At 37.9% G+C, this 19,292-nt stretch overlaps 1 protein-coding gene across 1 annotated transcript in view; it reads right to left on the minus strand.

Annotated features, from left to right (window-relative positions):
* nrxn2a (neurexin 2a) overlaps window positions 1-17,635 on the minus strand; it is a gene marked incomplete at its 5' end in the record, with an annotated part of 371,676 nt that extends 354,041 nt beyond the window's left edge. Inside the window, 2 exon segments of the mRNA XM_081391515.1 lie at window positions 2,684-2,704; window positions 16,912-17,635. Coding sequence (XP_081247641.1) covers window positions 2,684-2,704; window positions 16,912-17,635 — 745 coding nt within the window.
* Between the last annotated feature and the right edge of the window lie 1,657 nt (window positions 17,636-19,292).

The following is a 19,292-nucleotide window of genomic DNA, read 5'->3' on the forward strand; positions in this document are numbered from 1 at the left end:
TATTAAGGCAACCAGGTAACTTACTTTAAAGGAGCTATGTGGAGGTTTTTACTTAAAAAAATCTTTAAGATAGAGTTTTAATTTGTACATGTATGGGCCAACCATGATGTAATAAAAATAATGACACCTTGACTGTCCACCACGGTTGCCTCTAACAGCCTGCTGTAGGCTCAACTGTGTGGAGGAGTCGGGCCCGAATCGGCGCGAAAATTCACAAAATGTGACGTCATGCGCGTTCTTGTCTACTTGGGCTTACATCCGTACGGCACGGCAGCCATTATTAGTAAGCAGCGGCAATCGGTAGTGTTTTCAAATGGTGTTTTCTTACCTCAAACATTATGCTGGTGAATCTTGATGAGCCGTCAGTGGTTGCTACGGCAACCCTGGTTGATTTGGTCTGCTCTATGAGCGACGCGTGTGCGCACCGAGAACGAGCATGAGACTGGCTGCAGTTCCTCTAACGGCCACTGGTGTCAGTAACCGTTAGAAATTTTAGAACCTACGCAATGCTCCTTTAAGTTAAACCAAAAATATATTTTTTGTGTGCTTTAGTTCGTCAATACGTCAGGTCAGAGGTCACTCTTCGACTGTTATCGGAAGCAAGTGATTCTAATTTATAAAGTTATAAACATGGATATATTTTCTTACAAAAACACAGCTTCAGAAAGCATTTATTAACCCCCTGGAGTCGTATGGATTCATTTTATAATGGATGTGATTTTTTTGGGCTTCAAAATCTCAGTTACTATTCAGTCCCATTATAAAGCTTGGACGAGCCAGGATATTTTTTAATATAACTCTGACTGTGTTTGGCTGAAAGAAGAAACTCATACTGTATACAATGAGGGCGAGTAAATAATGGGATCATTTTAATTTTTGTGTGAACTATAACCTTTAAATCTATGAATTTCCAATCATTTCTATTTAAATTTGAGGTTAAATTATAAATACACATGAATGTGTAAAATATGAGAATTTGAACAGAAATCCGTGCTGAAATGTTTTAAGTGCTACATATGAACTAACACTGAACTTACTAACTAACACATCTGTACAGGTCTAAGCTGGTATTTTCAGTACATGGCTGAGGTATCTGACCTAACACAAAAATCTATTTGCTTATGCCTGCTTTCAGTTACAACACCTCCATCTTCCTGTGACCACCCAGACACAAACAGGCCCATCCACAGACAGTCACTGAATCTCCATGTGACAGAATTTTAATGCTGTACATACACAAACTGATGGGACACCTAAATCGAGCTGTTTAGATGTCACACTACATTCCAGAGAAGGAGATGAAAAAGGCATGGTTGCGAGTTTGCTTGAACGAGTGTCATTTTTGTTTTCATGCGTTCTGCACTGGAAACAAAGTGCTGACACTGTATGAAAGCTTCAATCCAATAAAGACACAAGCACTTGCTTTATATGGCACATCCCAGTACAATTCTTGCCATTTGATGTTTGCATAGTCCTAGCACTTGAGCTCTTCACAAGGGAAACGGAGGATTAAAAGTGTAGGCTAAAAGCACATGTTGTAAAAGAAGGCCTCTGTCATCCACTAGTGTCAGTGTGGCCTTTAAGATAACCTTCTTCTGTTGAGAATGAATACAATACAGACACTGGCAATGATCACAGACCTTCAATAGCATCAGTGAGTGTAAATTTTTCGCAGACCTTTTCACAATAGACTGCTCATTTTTGCAAGACCTCAGACTTGCGCCGCTATTATATAGGCCTAGGCTTTTTTTCCATTTCCTTCTTGCTATTTTAATTTTCAATCTGCTCTCAAAAAATAAATAAAAAACAAGATTTTTTTTGTTCTGTGTATCTGTTAACAGTGTTTTAACATCTGCTGAATAATGCAGTACATCATCATTTTCAAGCCCAGACATCACATCAGCTCCGAGGCACAATATAATACATTTTAAATAACCAAGGCATCATGGATCTCTTTGATCAGAGAGACATTTTTCATCACTAGCTTTTGAAAATCAAGATCGAGTTGATGGATTTCTGCAGGCCTCAAACGTAACCCATCCATCCACATAAAATATAGAGGTCCTTGGAGCTAAAACAAAAGAACGGACATCACAAGACGTAGCGTTTAAGTTTTATCATTCATAGAGAAGGTGTTGGAAAAAAATATATATACTTGGGATCTTCTCCAGCATTCAAAATTGTGAAGTGTCAAGCCTTGCAGAATTCATCTCCTACACTGCTCTCACTCTAACTGCGGTTCAATTTATCTTCCCCATGAGCTGTATATGGCAGAGCGGTTTTGCATGACCACTGCCAGCTGCCTTAATCCTAGCCTGGGTTGCACTTAGGCCTACTCGGTCTAATTCAGCAGATCTAATTCAGAGATCATATAAAAGCTGCAGGGCTGGACCCCCGAGCCTCTGGCCCTGCAAATCAGGAGACCTATCCTTATAAAATCGCCCACAACGTAAACACTCTACCGTCTAGCGTTTCCTCGCCTATAGCCGGTGCAGCACGCGCAACGGCACGTTTCGCTCAATTACATCTCGAATCTGGCCTTTGCCTTGTGCAGGAGAGTGATTTTAGTCCACTCGTGTCGGTCCAGAACTGCAGTGCAAACTGACAATGCAAGGAAGGATGACACCCCCATCACTATCAGCTCTAGCAAATCAGATATGAAAAGACAAAACATTGGTCTTACCTCCCAAAACTTGCTGGAGAGCTGCAGCAGGAATGATGGGAAAGAGAGAGAGAAAAAAGAGAATAATAAAATCAACAACACAGAATACAGCATTTATCACTCAGGCTGTTGCAAACTATAATGAGCATAATAAATGTACATGCTGAAGATAGTATAGTAATTGCTAGGGGAGACTATCAAAATATTAAGTTAAATGAGGTTTTAGGTTATGGCTTATATTTAAGTATCATGTTTGAATGTGAAATTAAATTAATCAATTAAATGAAACTATACATGGAAAACATGCTATATGCATAACAACTATCACTATACATTTAATAAAAGTAAGGTATAGGCCTACTTGTAATCCTACACTTCATGAATATTTAGGTGTAGGAGCAAAACATCATGCGCATCAGCAAGAAAAGCATTCAGAAAAGTAAAACAAGGAACTCAGAGGGTGAAAGTCATTTTAAAGTGGTTAAAGAATATTACTCAAGTGTGCATATGATATCTTTGACTTTGAGGGCATGCAAAGTAAAATACCACCACTTGAGTATACAGTAGGTAGGTACTTGCAAATGTTATTGGCAGAAACTTTTAAAAGCTCATAATTGCATCCTTGGGAGTCTACAGTCTGACTAAAACATGATAAAAATTCACGCACCACTTGTTTGAGTCATAAATCAAGTCATACACTCAAATGTTATTGTCATTACAGCAGATGACTGTTTATAGTAGATGTCTAGATGATTAGACTCATGGGAGCTGGGATGCATGTTGCTCATGTTGTTTTCTGAGATACAGTGATTAAATCTATAAATGGGAGTTTCTTCGACTTCAGGAACTTTGATTTCCCAGGGGGTTGATTTTTATTAAAACTAACAGATTTCAACTTTTTTCCTTTTTTTTATATGAAGGTCATATTAAAACCATCTAGAAAGTTCTTATTAAAACCATCTAGAAAGTTCTATCCAGCTCTGCATTCAAATACGCCTACTTCACTTCTATACAGTAGGTGAGAAAAAGTATGTCGGATGACGTACTACAAGGAAGCTCACATGTCAAAGCCAATATGGCACATGTAGCAATGTCTGGATTTCATTCATACTGCACACATTCGTAATATATTGAAAATACTTTAACGTTTGCAAACTCAGACAGCATGCGATTTCTGACATTTCTCATGTCTTCGTTTATTTTTGCTTTTCAAATGTCTTTAAATGTGAAGTTTATCATTTTAAAATATTTTTTTCAGACATTTAAAAATATTACTAACCATCATAAAAATATTATTTCATGTATAAAATAATGATAATCAGAGCAGTGGGTGAAATAATCTATTCTCCTGCATTAGTCTGCATTACTGAAGTTAACATGCCATTATATTAAGTGACTGACTTTTCACATATATCAAAGCGGTTTTTCAGAAAACCATACCTTAAAGTCAAAGTTTATTATAACTTTATAACTAAAGTTTATTATAAATGATTTATCTGTGCACATCAATATATATATATATATATATTTTTTTTTTTTAATTCATGTGCACCTCCCCTACCCCTCAAAATGTCTCGACAGAGGGCAGGGCTATATATCCTACACAACTGACTGCAAACTGGCATTCAGATTTTCCTCCATTTAGTTATCAATTCCCAACTTAGTAAGATTCAATCAATCCCTGAGGACGAAATAAAGTTTCGTCCCTATATTTTTTTCCTCCCACCAGAAGCCTTTTCATTTAGATATACAGTACGGTACATGAAAAAAGGGAATTCTAATCGCAACTTCTGTTTCATGCCGACTTTAATACCCTAAGTGACTGCTCGTGGAAAGAAAAAACCTGTAAGATGTTCAACTGAAGAGAAAACTTATCCAAGCTTATCCTCTCCAAGGCACACATTTTAATAAATGTACACAAAGCCAAATATTATCTACTTACATAATATGTATAATACTAATACTTGTTCATTGAATAAATCAAATAATTATTCATATAAATTAATCAGGATACAGACAAAAAGTAATTTGGGGCTCATTAATACCATAATTTGAATATAATGATGCTGATCATGCTTCCACAGCAAGTTCTCCAAGAGGCCAAAAGGTCAGGTGCTACCTTAATGACATACTTGAGACCACAGGACAGACTAGGGCAAGTGCAGGGCCAAGCAAGGCACGGAAAAGCCTTTACTGTGAAATAATAGGAGTCAGGGGAGGACGTCAAATGCTTGCAAGGAGGGGCCTTGTGTGGAGCTGGATGGTCTGGTCATGGAGGGTGAGTCAGATCACTGTTGCCACTATGATAATGAGGAAAAGTAGCTGTGAGAGGAGCTGTTTGCAGCTCTTAAAAGGTGGAGGGCAACAATATTCACACTAAAACACTAATGAGAACACATGGTGGCTTCCACATGGCCATTGAAAACCGAGACCTAACCCTATGGCCAATTAAAGAGGAATCTTTTTGAATGTTATTTTGCGATCATCATTATGTGGCCATGGAGACGTTGGCACGTAAACGAGCACCCGGGAGAGAGAGCGCTGATTTATTTTCCATTTTCCTAATCTCGGTCGCTCAACGACTACAAATTAAATCCAAGGTTTCCAAGCAAATCTTAAATGGACTGCTTTATCAATTAAGAAGTAATTTAGACTATGGCTCCATCTGAAAACATAGGCAGCTGACTTGTTGCCTCACTACCCTATCAGGCAATGACTTTTCAGCCAGCATTTTCGCACATCACCTCGGTACCTCACGAAACACATTGCGAACAGACTTCTAAGGCAGCATAAGGGTTTAATTATCCACAGCAAAATAGAGCGAGCTTCGCTGATAACTAGGGCTGGACCCGAATATTAGAATATTAGAATATTCGTTCAGTGGGTTGGTATTCGATTTGAAAATTTGACATTCGAATATTCGTGGTTTTTTTTTTTTTTTTTTTTTGCACACCTGGGATCCCCCGCGATATGGTTCTCATTCGCGCTTGAATAAGGCAGGACACACTGGCTGCGGCGTGAGCGTCTCAGCTGCGTGCCATGTCCGTTTTTATTTCGGCTCCCATGTTAACAGGTTGGAGTTTGCACACTGCCTGCGTGAGACACGCGTCTCAGGAGCGGCTCGAGCCACGCGGAAAATGCGTGCATGCTAGAAATAGAGCCGACGCCTGTGTTCCTGCAATGGGAGTGTTCCCTGGCTAGAGCGCAGAACAGCGGAGTTTGTATGGACCGAAGTGCATGTGCCTGAGCATGTGTTTTGGGTTAAGCTGCGTTGCTTTGACACTGTGGAAAATAGAATAGAAAAAAAATGTATAAGTATTTTTACCCGTTATTATCAATCTAAATTAATCTCGTTTTTAATTTAACTTAATTTCGTTTTTCTTTATTTAAATTTCGTTTTTTCTTTATTTAAATTTCGTTTTTCATTTAAATTTAATTTTCTTTATTTAAATTTAGTTTTTCTTTATTTAAATTTAGTTTTTACTTATTTAAATCTACCCTTTACTGTATCAGTAATTTGTTAGTCAGAAAAATATTAGACTACCTTTAAAGTATTGCTTAATTTAACAGACCTGTGTGTGTGTATTATATCACTAGTGCAATGTCCGTTCTCAGAGCATATAAGCCCTGCCCGTGTGAGGCGCGCCGCTTCCCGCTCGCGCGGTTCTGTAGTTTACAAAAAGTTTATTGATTCTGAATGTGTCCGCGTGTCCATCTATATTGCACCAAATGTGACACTGCTCTCCCTTGTGAAGTCGATTGGATGAACGAATAATCAAAATGCAAACGGACATAGACACACAGAGATTCCTGCCTTTATTAGAGAGAAGAATATGTTCAGCCCCCTCTCTCCGAAGCTTCAAATATTCGATGTTCATTACTACTGAAGCTTCGAAGCTCAAAAAATGGTATTCGGACCAGCCCTACTGATAACGAAGCGAATATTACTACAATAGTAATTTCTCGCTAGAAATGACATCAGGAGTTGGTCAAAATTGTACATTTACACAAACTGACTACCAACCGCAACTTTCAGACGCCATCTTTATTTCTTTAGCTTAACTGTCACAGAATGGAAAGCACAGGATTGTGGGATATCAAATGTAGTGAAGGACACATCTATGCTGCCCCCAAAAATTGATCAGATGAAGGGATCTCAGGAGACAAGAAGGCAAGCTAACATTGGATTTGGACGTGCCTTGAAGCCTTCCTGCATCCTCGAAGGCAGCATTTATAAGTTTTTGGATGTAGCCCATGTCTGTCGGATACCTCAGGTGTGTTACATGCGAGGGGGACATAAGCGCACACTGACAACATTCGCAAAGGGAAACTGAAAGCACAACTAAAGCCGGGACCAAAAGACGACACAAAACCCTCAGCGCAAATGCTGCTCGATTGCCTGGAGCGAGACAGTAAATCTCTTAATCACACTGTGTTTGTGGGAGCTGCTTGCTTGGCTCTGGATATCAGGCCATGCAAAACTGTCAGCCGCCCATAAATCATGAGGGCCGCTTTAACCTTTACAAGTGCTCTCCTCGGCTCCCTCAAATTGGTCACGGCAACAAAGTCCCGGAGAATTGTAATGAATCGAGCATGGCCGTGAGAGCTGACATGGTGACAGCGTCTCGAGCTTCTCAGAATGAGCGTGCTAGGCTAGTGCCATGTGGGTTATTAGCATGATCTTAGCCTGTCGGTTTGAAAAAGCCAGAGTGGCATGTAATCTGTCTCTATTTAGTGAAGTGATGCTAATCCCTCTGTTGATCTGAATCAGGTCCTCCAGTGTGAACTCGATTATCAAATATGACTAGGCATTTCCATCAACCACAACTATAGAGAAAGTGTTCACAGTAGCTAAAATATTAAATTAACAGTCTTTTTATTGGTATTGCAGTAAATCAATAATATAGGCCTCACCTACTTAACAAAACAGATTCTCACCTGTAGAATGGCTTCTCGCCAGTGTCTTATTGACAGCTTCGTTTGCTGCTGTCTGTTGTAACAAGTCTGTTTGATCATCCTACATAATTGTAGTTGTCAAAGTTATGATTTTTATCAGTCATTAAAGAAAACAGAGGCTGAAAATCACTACACTGATCTCTCATTTTCACTGTACCTCAATGCTGAAATGATTTTCCCAGCCCATGTAGCAAAGTCCCCTAGTTGCTTTAAAAAACATCATCTCCACTGACACGGTTTTATACTTGGTAAACAAGTACACTAACTTTTAAACAAATTTTAAGAATGAAAGCCTGGGACAAGTCTACAAGAAAATGTATAGATTTAGGGCATTTTTGAAATGTAGCATAACGGCTAAAATATGTAGGCAAGAAAATGTGACCATATTTTAATACAAAAGTAAAAATAAAGTGAAATCTGTAAGCACACACACACACACACACAAACACACACATACAGGGGTTAGACAATATATAAAGTTTTGATCTTTTACACCATTTGATCTATACGATAATTTTTTCTCAATTAATGCAAAATATGAAGTCATTTTATGAGAATTGCCTTTAGAATTGTAAGTAGTAAGGGAATTAAGTAAACCTGTACTGACATTTTGTGGATGAAAACCATGAAAACATTCATTCCAGCAAAACATCTTTGTCTCTGCAGTCTGGTTTTATTTTCCACTATAAGGATTTTGAACATGCAAAGTCACACAGGCACACCAGCAAATGCACTTGAGTGCACAGGGATGGGATTTGGGGTGTCTTTCCTAGGTCTAAAAGCAAATCTGACAAGCTCCAACAAGCTCCTTTTATTAAACAAAGAAAGCAAATGCAAGCAATATCTAACACAAAGATCCTTTCCCCTCAGAGAACAGAGAGTTAGCATTCATTTTGACCTTGCCGCAAAAATCAGGTGGTGTGTTGACAGATCATATGGACCTACTGATCACTGAGTGTTCATTGCATGAAAGAAAATAAGTGGGTGAATCATGAAGGACACCGAGTTGGAAAATTAAGTTTTATATGAATTCTCATCCTCCTGCACAGATTTGTCCGCCTGACGCTAAAGATAGATGTCTCTGTCTATCCATCCATCCATCCATCCATCCATCCATCTGGAACTGATATTTGAACTTCCTGTATTCTAAATGCATCCAACACTAACAGTAACACCAATGTAAAACAAAGTCATTCCTTCTATTGACCATAGTTAATCTGTTAAATCAAATAAGAATATTTCACATAATAATACACATTTTGTCATTATTTACCCCTGATTCATGTTAACAACTCATTGACTCGGAAGATTATAAAAAAAAAAAAAAAAACATCAAATGTCAGCCTGTTCCTGCATAGGAAGTTATTATGAGGTTTCAAAAGACCGGGACTGAGTTGCATTGCAAATGGCCACCAAGCAAAATTAACAAGGCAGCTGAAAAGACTCCATGTCCTGTTCTAATTACTTGCTGAATTGTTGCCTAGTGTGTAAACCATTATTTGGCTTCTTGTGCCCTCTGCCAAGCACGGTAAACTATGGTGCTGATTACCGCACAACCAGCTACTGGCAAAAACACACATAAGCCCCCAGCCGGATGAATGTAGCTAACCTCACTCGCTTGCGTTTTGGCCACAAAAGAAACAAAAAAACTGCACAATGGCAGCAGACGCCTGTCTGAAAGGGAAATACAGACATGCTTGCATCCTTGGCACACAAAGCCCGATGTTGAGGGCAACCCAGACTAATTTGTGTTGATAAATAAGACAGACTCTCAGTCTACATTATTTAATCCTGGGGAGCGGATGGCCTTGTTTTCACAGTGAAAGCTTGTTCCCTGTACACTTAAAGGAAAGCCTCTGCGAATTGAGTCTCTCACACAGAGTAAAAAGACCACAGTGATGGAGTCCAACACTAAAGGTTTTTGTCTGATGCAAACTAGACCTCTTCAGCGCTTTGCTCTTGCTTTTATAGCAATTATCATTAGACTTCATGGGTGGGCGGTATGACCAAAACCTTATATGACCGTATGATTAATTTCATATCATGATAACATACTGTATATATTAGGGGTGACAATGTGAAAAGCTGTCTCGCAATATCAGCATGTCAGAGTTGAGTTTGTGTCTTTTACTGCTTTTGATAATTAATATTAAGAAAGTAGAACTGAAGCTCCATTCATAGGTAGCATTGCTTGTCAAGGAAGACATCAGCAAAATACCGGAAGTGGTGCATTCCTCAGACTAAAATCCATGAACTGCATTTTTAGACTATTTTCTAAGGCTGTACAAAACAGTAAGACCATTTAAAAAAAAAAAACAATAAAACAGTGCTATTGTGAAATCAAACACTGCGATTCAATTTAATAAATATATGAGCTTTTGCACTGTTGAAATTTACGTGGAGTGCATTTCAGCAGCTCGGTTAATAAACTCCATCCCTGCATGTGCTGTGAGTTTGGGTTGCTTATAACGTTCACCAGATTTGTAACGGAATCATAATTTATAAACATAAGCCAACACAGAAGAATACATAAATATGTTTCTAAAAATATGAATTGTTGTTCATCGCGATTTCAAAATAAAAGTTTAAACCCTCACCCTGAGTTTGCATGTTTTGTTTTCCACATGTTATTGTTCAAGTAATAACAGTGGCTGTTTCTGTCATAAAGAAGTGGTTAAATATGAAAGATTACGTGGAAATTTGAATTAAATGTTTGGCCGATATTAAACAAGGATTTTATCATTCTGTAAAGTGTAACAACAATCACAGGCCATGGCGTCCTCTGTATGCTTTTGTTATAATACATGTACATTCATTATTGCTTATAATATTTTAAACTATGTATTTTAACAGTGCTGTTCAGTAAAGCCAAATATTTACTTGCTTTTGATACTTTAATTGAATGGATTATTATTGCCTCATTGTTATATATGTATTTTAAGTCATTTTAAAGGCTATTGTTCACTTAGGTCTATTTTTTTACCACATTGTTTTGCATTTTGTGCCTTTTTGTGATTTTTTCGGTCATATTTCACCATTGAAAATTTATTATAAAATGGCTGGTGATTTTTAATAAACAATAACTGTACCTTGATATACTGACAGTAAGCAAGAAAGGAAGCAAGAAAGCAAGAAAGCAAGAAAGAAGCTGTATACACAGGAAGTACCCATCTGCGCCTATTTGCCGAATATATTATTTTTGCTTGGTGTCAAATTCTTCAAACCACAATGAGGATATACCACAGTATAAACGATACAGCAGAATCTCTTACAGCCCTAAGAAAATGTACAAACAAAAGTAAAAGCCTGTTTTTGTCATCTGCAGGCATTTGAAAGCATCCCGTTAATGAGGAACACTTATGCCTGTGTGCATTTCTGTTTATGTGCCTTATAAAATGGTAACAGTATTGATTTTAAGAGCTCTCAGCAGGGCTTTGTTTATGCTGTGCATATATATGGCACAGAAACGGTGTGTGTAACACAGCATCTGACCAGCACTGCAGTTTATGCACAGCTCATATATTGGTTTGAGACCTTATTAGCATGCCTGATGCAGATGCAAAAAAAAAAAAAAAAGATGCACACACTGCTGATATATCGCTTTGGCCTAGATTTCCATTGTGGCGAGGGCAGCCTTAATTGATACTGACTGCCCTCTTAGCTTTGAGGGTGAAAGCCTAAAAAATTTCACCTGGGAGGTTTGACAAGGGCATGGCGATGGAGACCACTTCCCACTCTCAGTCTGGGAATATTGTTAAATATGAAAAGACATGCGTGTAATTAACCGCCACCGTTTGATGAGTCTCTGCTAATTCTTCAGAGGATTTGTTATATCAATACTTAACTCGAAATAATAATTACACAGTTACTCTTGATTATCTACGCATTTCTTTAAATATTCAAATACCCCTCTGCGTTTGATAAGTCAGTCTTCCAATGGATAATCCCTGGAGTAAAAGCAAGGATTTAAGGCGTGCGAAAACCAATTGTTCCCTTTAATATTGTCCTTTACCAGTGTCAAATCCAATTTGCTCTATCAACTTTCAGAATGATTTATTTTTCTGTTCTTAACGTCTCTCCGTCCTACATATCTCTCTTCTTTTGAAGCGCCAGAAAATGTCCCCTTAATTTGAAGCATACTTGCTGGACTTGCTTCTCTCGGTACAGAGCAAAGCGCCGCTCCCTGCCGACTCCACAGTGGGTAACGTGAGACTGCATTAAGTGAAAAGCCAAGCATGAGCTGCCACTGTCTCTGTCCTCGCTGCCTGTTCAATTAGAAGGAGAAACGGGCCAATATATTTCTGTATGAAGTCATGCAGATTTGGCCTCGGGTTTAACACCGTACCGCCATATGACAGACTGTGGCTTCTCCAAAGGGCTGAGACATTGCTGAGTGGCCCTAATTAGTCCACATATGTCACCTAGAACAATTTCTATGGCAAATTGCTCTCCCATGCTCCAACACATGTCCATGTTTTCATCAAATTAGTACGGGAATAATGCTACATGTATACAGATCGTACACTGCTGGAATTACAACTTCAAACATATTGTCTTCTGCTACAGGGCTATGGAGATAGGCAAGATCATTTTGTAGCGAAATATATCAAACCCAAAGCCTCTGATATGACTCACTGGTGCTTTGTATTGGGTATCGCATAATAATACTGATGTAAAATTAAAGATGTCTCATGGTGATAATGCAGACATGATTTTGTGGATTATTACTTTGGTAGGTATCATGATTTTCCTTTATACTTCTGAATTCTCTGTATCCATCTATTACAACTAGTTTCCCCCATTTTGTTTAGCTACATTTACAGCAATAAAAAGTCTAAAAGAAACATTTGATTTGAATGAAGCTGATTTCAGGGTACAAATAATGTGCTGCCCTTATCTTTGTCACGTGCTTTATTTAGCATATCAATCCTTTATTTACTGTTAAAATAAACTACATCTCTAAACAGCTGTAAACATGCAATTCCTCTGAACCTGATCTAATGAGATCTACATCCAGAGATATCTCATTAGATACAAATTCTCAAAGCATTTTAAAAGGCTAATGTGCTGTAATACCAGACCATCTGAAACACACCACTGTAAAAGAGGTTCAGTGGTTCATTAAAGTCAGCATGAAATGAAAATGCACCCTACTCAAATCTATTTTCTAAATGTATGTTATAGATATTATTGCAAATGATTCTTTTATGTACACGTTTCTTTCTCCTTTTCTTTTTTGACCAAGTAATTGTTAAATCAAAATTTCAGTGCATACCGGACTTAAATCATTTAGTCTTAAATCATTTAGACTTAAATCATAACCTTAAAAGGTGAAGTATGTAAGATTGTATGTTAAAATGCATTCTCTTAAGCCGGTTTATTGTTCATTGACTACTATTAGTATGCCATTCATGGGTTTATCTCACAAAAAAAAAAAAAAATCTTTACATGGGAAAAGACATTCAGCGTCAGTGACAGAAGTGCAAGACACAATTTGCTGCATTTAGATATGAAATAATTAAACAGGTCATGGACACATCAAAGCGTATAAGGCATTGTGATGCAACACACTACTGTGGACGCTTCAACACCATATAGTTTCATCATGCACTCGTTCAAACAGACAAATTTACGAATTTATAATGTTTACTTTGATGTGTCCAGTGTAGACAGCCATAAACTGTTGTGGCACGTCATTTCAAAAAATGTGCCTGATGCAGATACGCTGAATGGGTTTATTATAAGCAAGATGTTCGCATTAATGTTCATTTTGTCAGCTACTTTTTAATTTGGTCTTATTCTTATGTGAAATATACTTTTTGGTCATCATCATATTTTGACTATTCATATTTAACCTTGTCCGGTTTTTGTTTAGTCAAATTTTAGTTGAGCAAATGTCTGGGCGTTTTAGTCTATGAAAGCATTTTCATCATGCTGCACAATAGTTGAACTGATAATGATTGTTTCGCTCAAAATTATAAAAATCGCAATCATTCTTTTAATTTGAGAAATGTATTTTCACATTTCATCAGAATTATTCCACTTTTACCTAAAAGCACAAACAAAAATACACATGGTTTATTTTACCTTATCTAGTGTACTGATTTATTATAGGCTATTTATCATATAAACACACTCTGTCTACATTATGAAAAAAGGTAAAATAAGAAACGTATCAAATTAAAATAATTCCAATAATTACATAGTTTTTTCTCTTAAAAAACTACACTTGATGTGTAGTCACGAAAACTCTGTTCTATTAAGTACCAAGGAGGACATCTTATGGTCTTTGTACAATACTACAACTCTGAACCTGCTTCTGCCAAATGGAGGTTTCTGATTGGTGTTTTGAAAGCTTATAAGAAAGTCTCTTCCTGTTTGAAAACTGTTGAATCCATGACGAAGGTTTGTATGCCAAAACGCGTCAGAGTGTTTTAAAGGTTTAAAGATGACCAAGCCATAACAATAAAGGCTTTTTAATCTTTCTAAAGAGAGTGCCTTGGAGTTTCCTAAATTTTTGCTATAGTATAGCAAAATAAGGTGGATAGTCACAGTTATCGTTTAATAACCTTATTGTCATCTCGTCTAAGTCATGGTTAAAAGGCTAGTCAATGAACATTTTTCGTCAGTTGTCATTAACAAAATGAACAGAGTGACAGAGTATTAGCCTACTTGCTTACTCATGACGCATAACAACACAGCTAAAAGTATTCCTAATATGTTGGACCTTTTATTAAAAAGTAGCCTACTTTTACCTGTTGAGACATGCCTCCACAAGATCCGGTAAGATTTGGGGAAGGTGTGACGCGTGAAATGAGCATTTGCAAGGTTGTTTGAAAATACACTTTATTTTTGTAATTCAGCTAGGTGCCACTAGTGTCGCACAAACTACATACTTCACCTTTAAACCTGCCCCTACAAGCTCACATTATTCATCTACCATGTGATTCACTTTGATTGCAATGTCCACATCTCAATCAAATCAACAACGATGCATAGAACCAACGATGCATAGAAGCCCCACCCTAATTTTTTTCTGTTACACTCGAATGTATGTCATTACAGAAGAAATATCTGTTGCCACTTTCGTTTCATCACGACTTTAGAGGAAGGGTTCATCTAAAAATGATTTTTACACTCACCCTCATCATTCCAATGCTGTATGACTTTCTCTTGTGTAAGCCAAAAGGTGATTTTTTTGAAGAACATCCTGGACATTCTTGTCAATATAACAAATGTGAAATTGGACTGGGGTTGTCAAGCACCAAAATAACAAAAAAGCACCATAAAAGTATAGAAGTGGTCCATCCAACTTGTGTGCAACATTACTAGTCTTCTAAATTCATACAATAGTTCTGTGTGAGGAACAGACCAAAACTTCAACTCCCTGGTTCACTGATCAGGTCACACAGTCACAGTGGATAACAGTTCACTGGAGAAGAAGATTATCAGAGTATATAGTCTTAATTTCAGTCTGTTCATCACATAAAGCTCACAAATGAATTCAGAAGACTTCACATTGACCACTTTTAAGCTGCTTTTGCATCCTTTTTGAAGCTTGAAATCTTTAAAACCCTATTCAATGTAACTACCTAGAAAAGAGCGACCAGAACATCATTCAAAATATTTCCTTTTATGTTCCAGGGTTGCTGCACACTTTAAAGGCAAATTTAAGGCTTTTTAAGACCTTTTTTAAGACCTTAAGAAATCAAAATTAATACCGTACATTAGGGGTGCGCAATATTGACAAAAATATATCTCAAAGTTTTGTTGACAAAAATAAGATGATATTTTACTGATTGTGTTGTTGTACTGGTGCCATGGCTGGTTTAGGCCTGTTGTTGACAGCAGACTCACGGAGATATTAAATTGATTTCCAGGGGCATTTTCGCCTATATGGAATTTTTTTCTAAACTTATTTAGAGGTTTGCATCACCTTTTATGTCAAATTCTAACATTCAAATAACATTTTATTAGAATAATAACACAGTACCACTGTTACCACTCAAATTAAATCATTAAATCAAAAGCCATCTTTGCAGATCAGAGGAGACACAGAAGCGGCATCTTGAAATATGAAACTAAAACCACCAGTAGGTGGCAGCAAGTCACGGTCTTAATAAGTGAGTTGAGGGAGTCATTCATTCAACCGATTTGTTCAAACGGCTGATTCATTCAGGAAAAGCAAGTGATTGTTCATTGAATCATTAAACTGATTCGTTCAAAACGTGGATTTCAGTCCAAAAAAAAAAAAAAAATCAAATCGCTGTCAGTTGCATGGAGACTCAGTTCTGCTACGGTTTCATTTGGAAATTCTCATCGGCAAAATAAGGGGAGACAAACAATATTGACAATATTGTGTCTAAAAAGTAACTCACAATTAACTTATTTATTTTGTACAACATTTAAATTAACAATAATCACATTTGCAATTGTGCACAGGAAACGGCACTCTTGCTCGTGATATTCTAATATAACAACATAATATGATATATATGAAAAACTCATTTGGGAACATACCTATAACTGCATGCATCACGCAGTGAAAGCAAAGCACAAGAGACAAATGCAATGTCAGCTCGCAGTGCTTCGTACATTGTTAAAACAATAATTACAATATCATCATAGACAATACATATTGCACACCCCTACGCACATAAATAATGAACTTACAATTGAACTGTCAATTGAACTGACTTTTACCAACTTTCTTCTCCTCTCCTCCTTTCGCGTGCAGGAGACAGATTCCACAAAGATAGATTAATAAAAAATAATAAGTAGGCCAATTAGATAGTTTTAATTTTGGAAAGCATTTAGATACATCTAAGTCAATGTGTCATCTAAAACTTAAGACCTTTCATAAGTAAAAAATACTTTAAGACTTTTTATGGCCTTAAATTAAAAAAACTCTAAATTTAAGACTTTAAGGATCCGTGGGAACCCTGTGTTCCAAAGAAGAAAGAAACATCACCCTGATGTCATTTCAAACCAATGTGATTTCCAAAGCTATTCCTTTAAACAAATGATTGTACCTTTTTCATAAAAGTTCTCCTGCACTTACACCGGTCTACTTTCAGATATTGCAAATATTTTTGCAGACTAACTGTAGATTAAGTGCAGAGGAAGAAAATAAGACAAACACTCAACCAAATGATTAGAAAACAAGCAGGCCAAATCAGATAATGGTTCATCATTTCCAACTCTTGAGCCCTTGAGTTCCTTAAAAGCAAACATTTTACCTTGACATAAGAACATCATGTTATATAATGCCTTGAGCACATCATCTTGCTTACCTTCAGTGCAGTATTTCCCTTTGTAGCCGGTATTGGAGCAATCGCACAGCACCTCGCTCTCGTGAATGGAGCAGCGTCCTCCGTTGCTGCAGGGGTTTTGTTTGGTACACAAGTATTCCAGATCGTTCTTCACCCCCTGACTGTCCAGAAGGGCAGGAGGAGTCTCGCCTAACTTCAGGTTGGCGATCAGGCCACGGAAAGGCGGTTCATATTTGACTGTGCTGGACGTAAGGGCCGAGAGACGCACATCCGGTGGAATCCCGCCCACGTACAAGTCGCTGGCTACCATCATCTCCCTTCGTTTTGACTTCACCTCTGCCACTTTGCTCTCCCCATCCATCACCAGCATGGTCTCACGGTAATTCCTTGTTAGCAGCACACGGTGCCAGCGCTCGTCACTGACATGCGTCTCCATGTGCAATGAGGCCGGCTCGCCGCAGTGGATGGCGAAGCGCAACTGCAGGCGGCCGTCGTTGATCAGGAGCTCCAGGAAGTCACAGTTACCGCCATCGTCCAGGTACAGCACTATAGCTTTGCTGATGTTTGTCTTCATGGTGAAGCTCAGCTCTCCAGTGGCTCTCGCCTCCCAGGGTCCATAGCGAACCCACTGGCCCGGCAGGCCGTCAAACTCCAGTGCTGTGGTGACTGCAACAGCCACCACGAGTCCCAGCCAAACGGAGGCCTGCGATAACTTCGCACCGCACCTCCACTTCCGCGTCATCATCTTCCAAGCGTGCTCCTAATCCCCTTTTTCTAATGTTCTGTTTCTCTTAATCCACTGCAGAGGAGAGATTTATTCCCAGTCTAGCGTATTAATTTATCTGGCCTTTTCCAAAATAGCACTGCATAAATAGTCCCAGTAAAAAAAAAAAAAAAAAAAAAATCCTAGTATTTAAGGGTTTCTTTTCACTTGATTCTCCATCTTGATTCTCCACTGAGTAACTCCATTGAGGAACACTTCTGAAAGCCCATGTAAAAAAAAAAAAAAAAAAAAAAAAAACTCACACGGTACTTAGTGCTTTGAAATCTAAAACTGCCCTAAAAATCTAGTTGACTCGACATGTTAAAAGACAGATTTTTGTATCTCACCCCCTGGTGAAAGTAGGATTACTGCTGCGGTTGTAATTTGCGTTTTGTGGGTAGTAGGTCAAATGCATGATTTCTTTTCCCCAGAAAACCTCAGCTCCTTTTAGAAATGTGCATCTGCATTTCCACCGGCAAGATGTCACCATCAGAAATCTTCCTTGACCAGGTCTCTGAAAGTTAAAAATAAAAACAGACATAGTGGTCAGTGTTCATGTTTTGGACACAAATTAACGATTACAAACTTGCATGCACCCCTAAACTTTGTCTGTGACTCACATCAAATTACAATAATTTCTGGCTTTTTATTGTAAACTTCCATTAGGAAGCCAGTTTGATCACGAAACCAAGACCTGGCAGTGTGATTCCCTCAGCTGAGAATCTTTGAGCATAATGAAATCCATCTTTAATGCACTTTGCAGTGTAACAGACTGGGCTAGTTGACAGATCCCCTCATTCGCTTTGCAAATTTGCTGATCAGTTCACAGATGAATATTCACAAACCAGCTCGCAGCTAGTGTTTTAAACAGCTCTGAGCCCCCCAAAGCCCTCTCAGTCAATCAACACCACTCTCTTTCACCCATAATAGTGGCGGAGCATAGTAGTGACGGCGTCTGACAACAGAGCCTGAAACAGAGGATGACAGATAAGACAGAATGTGAACGTACTACGGCATCAGGTGAGGAGTTTAATGCATGTTTATTAATGAGGAGTATGCACCAGCATGATCACACCATTCTCCTTTTATAATTCGTGTGAACTGTATGCGTGCAGAATTCATTAAAGGGAATATGCAAAACAGTGATAACTGCTCAATGGACACAGCAAATCAACATTAACGTCTGCACTTGTGGATCAGTTTTGGCAGTGGAGGCTGCAGCAGACAACTTCAATATATGGCACATATTAAGAATTCCACTGCATACCTTATATAACCAGTCATATATCCAGAGTCTCTTACAATAATGCTCATCTCCTTCATGTAATCCTCATTTGATAAATTATTACTGTCATGGTCAACAGAAAACACAAACAGCTATTTTTAATAATTTTGATTAATGGTTGCTTTCTGTGGAATAGATTCATGTAAAATGAGGCAAGTTTAAGTTTTGTAAACATAGTATACATTTATAAACAAAATAACCATAATAATAATATCTGTTATTATTATTATTATTATTATTATAAACAAACATCACCATCATCATGTCTAATTTATACAGGATGACGAACGACTTAATTAAAATACCCAGTGTGCAGCACTATTTCAGTGAATGAATTATTGCTGCCATGGTCAA

Source organism: Scardinius erythrophthalmus (assembly GCF_964197995.2).
Source record: "Scardinius erythrophthalmus genome assembly, chromosome: 17".
Lineage (NCBI taxonomy): Eukaryota > Metazoa > Chordata > Actinopteri > Cypriniformes > Leuciscidae > Scardinius > Scardinius erythrophthalmus.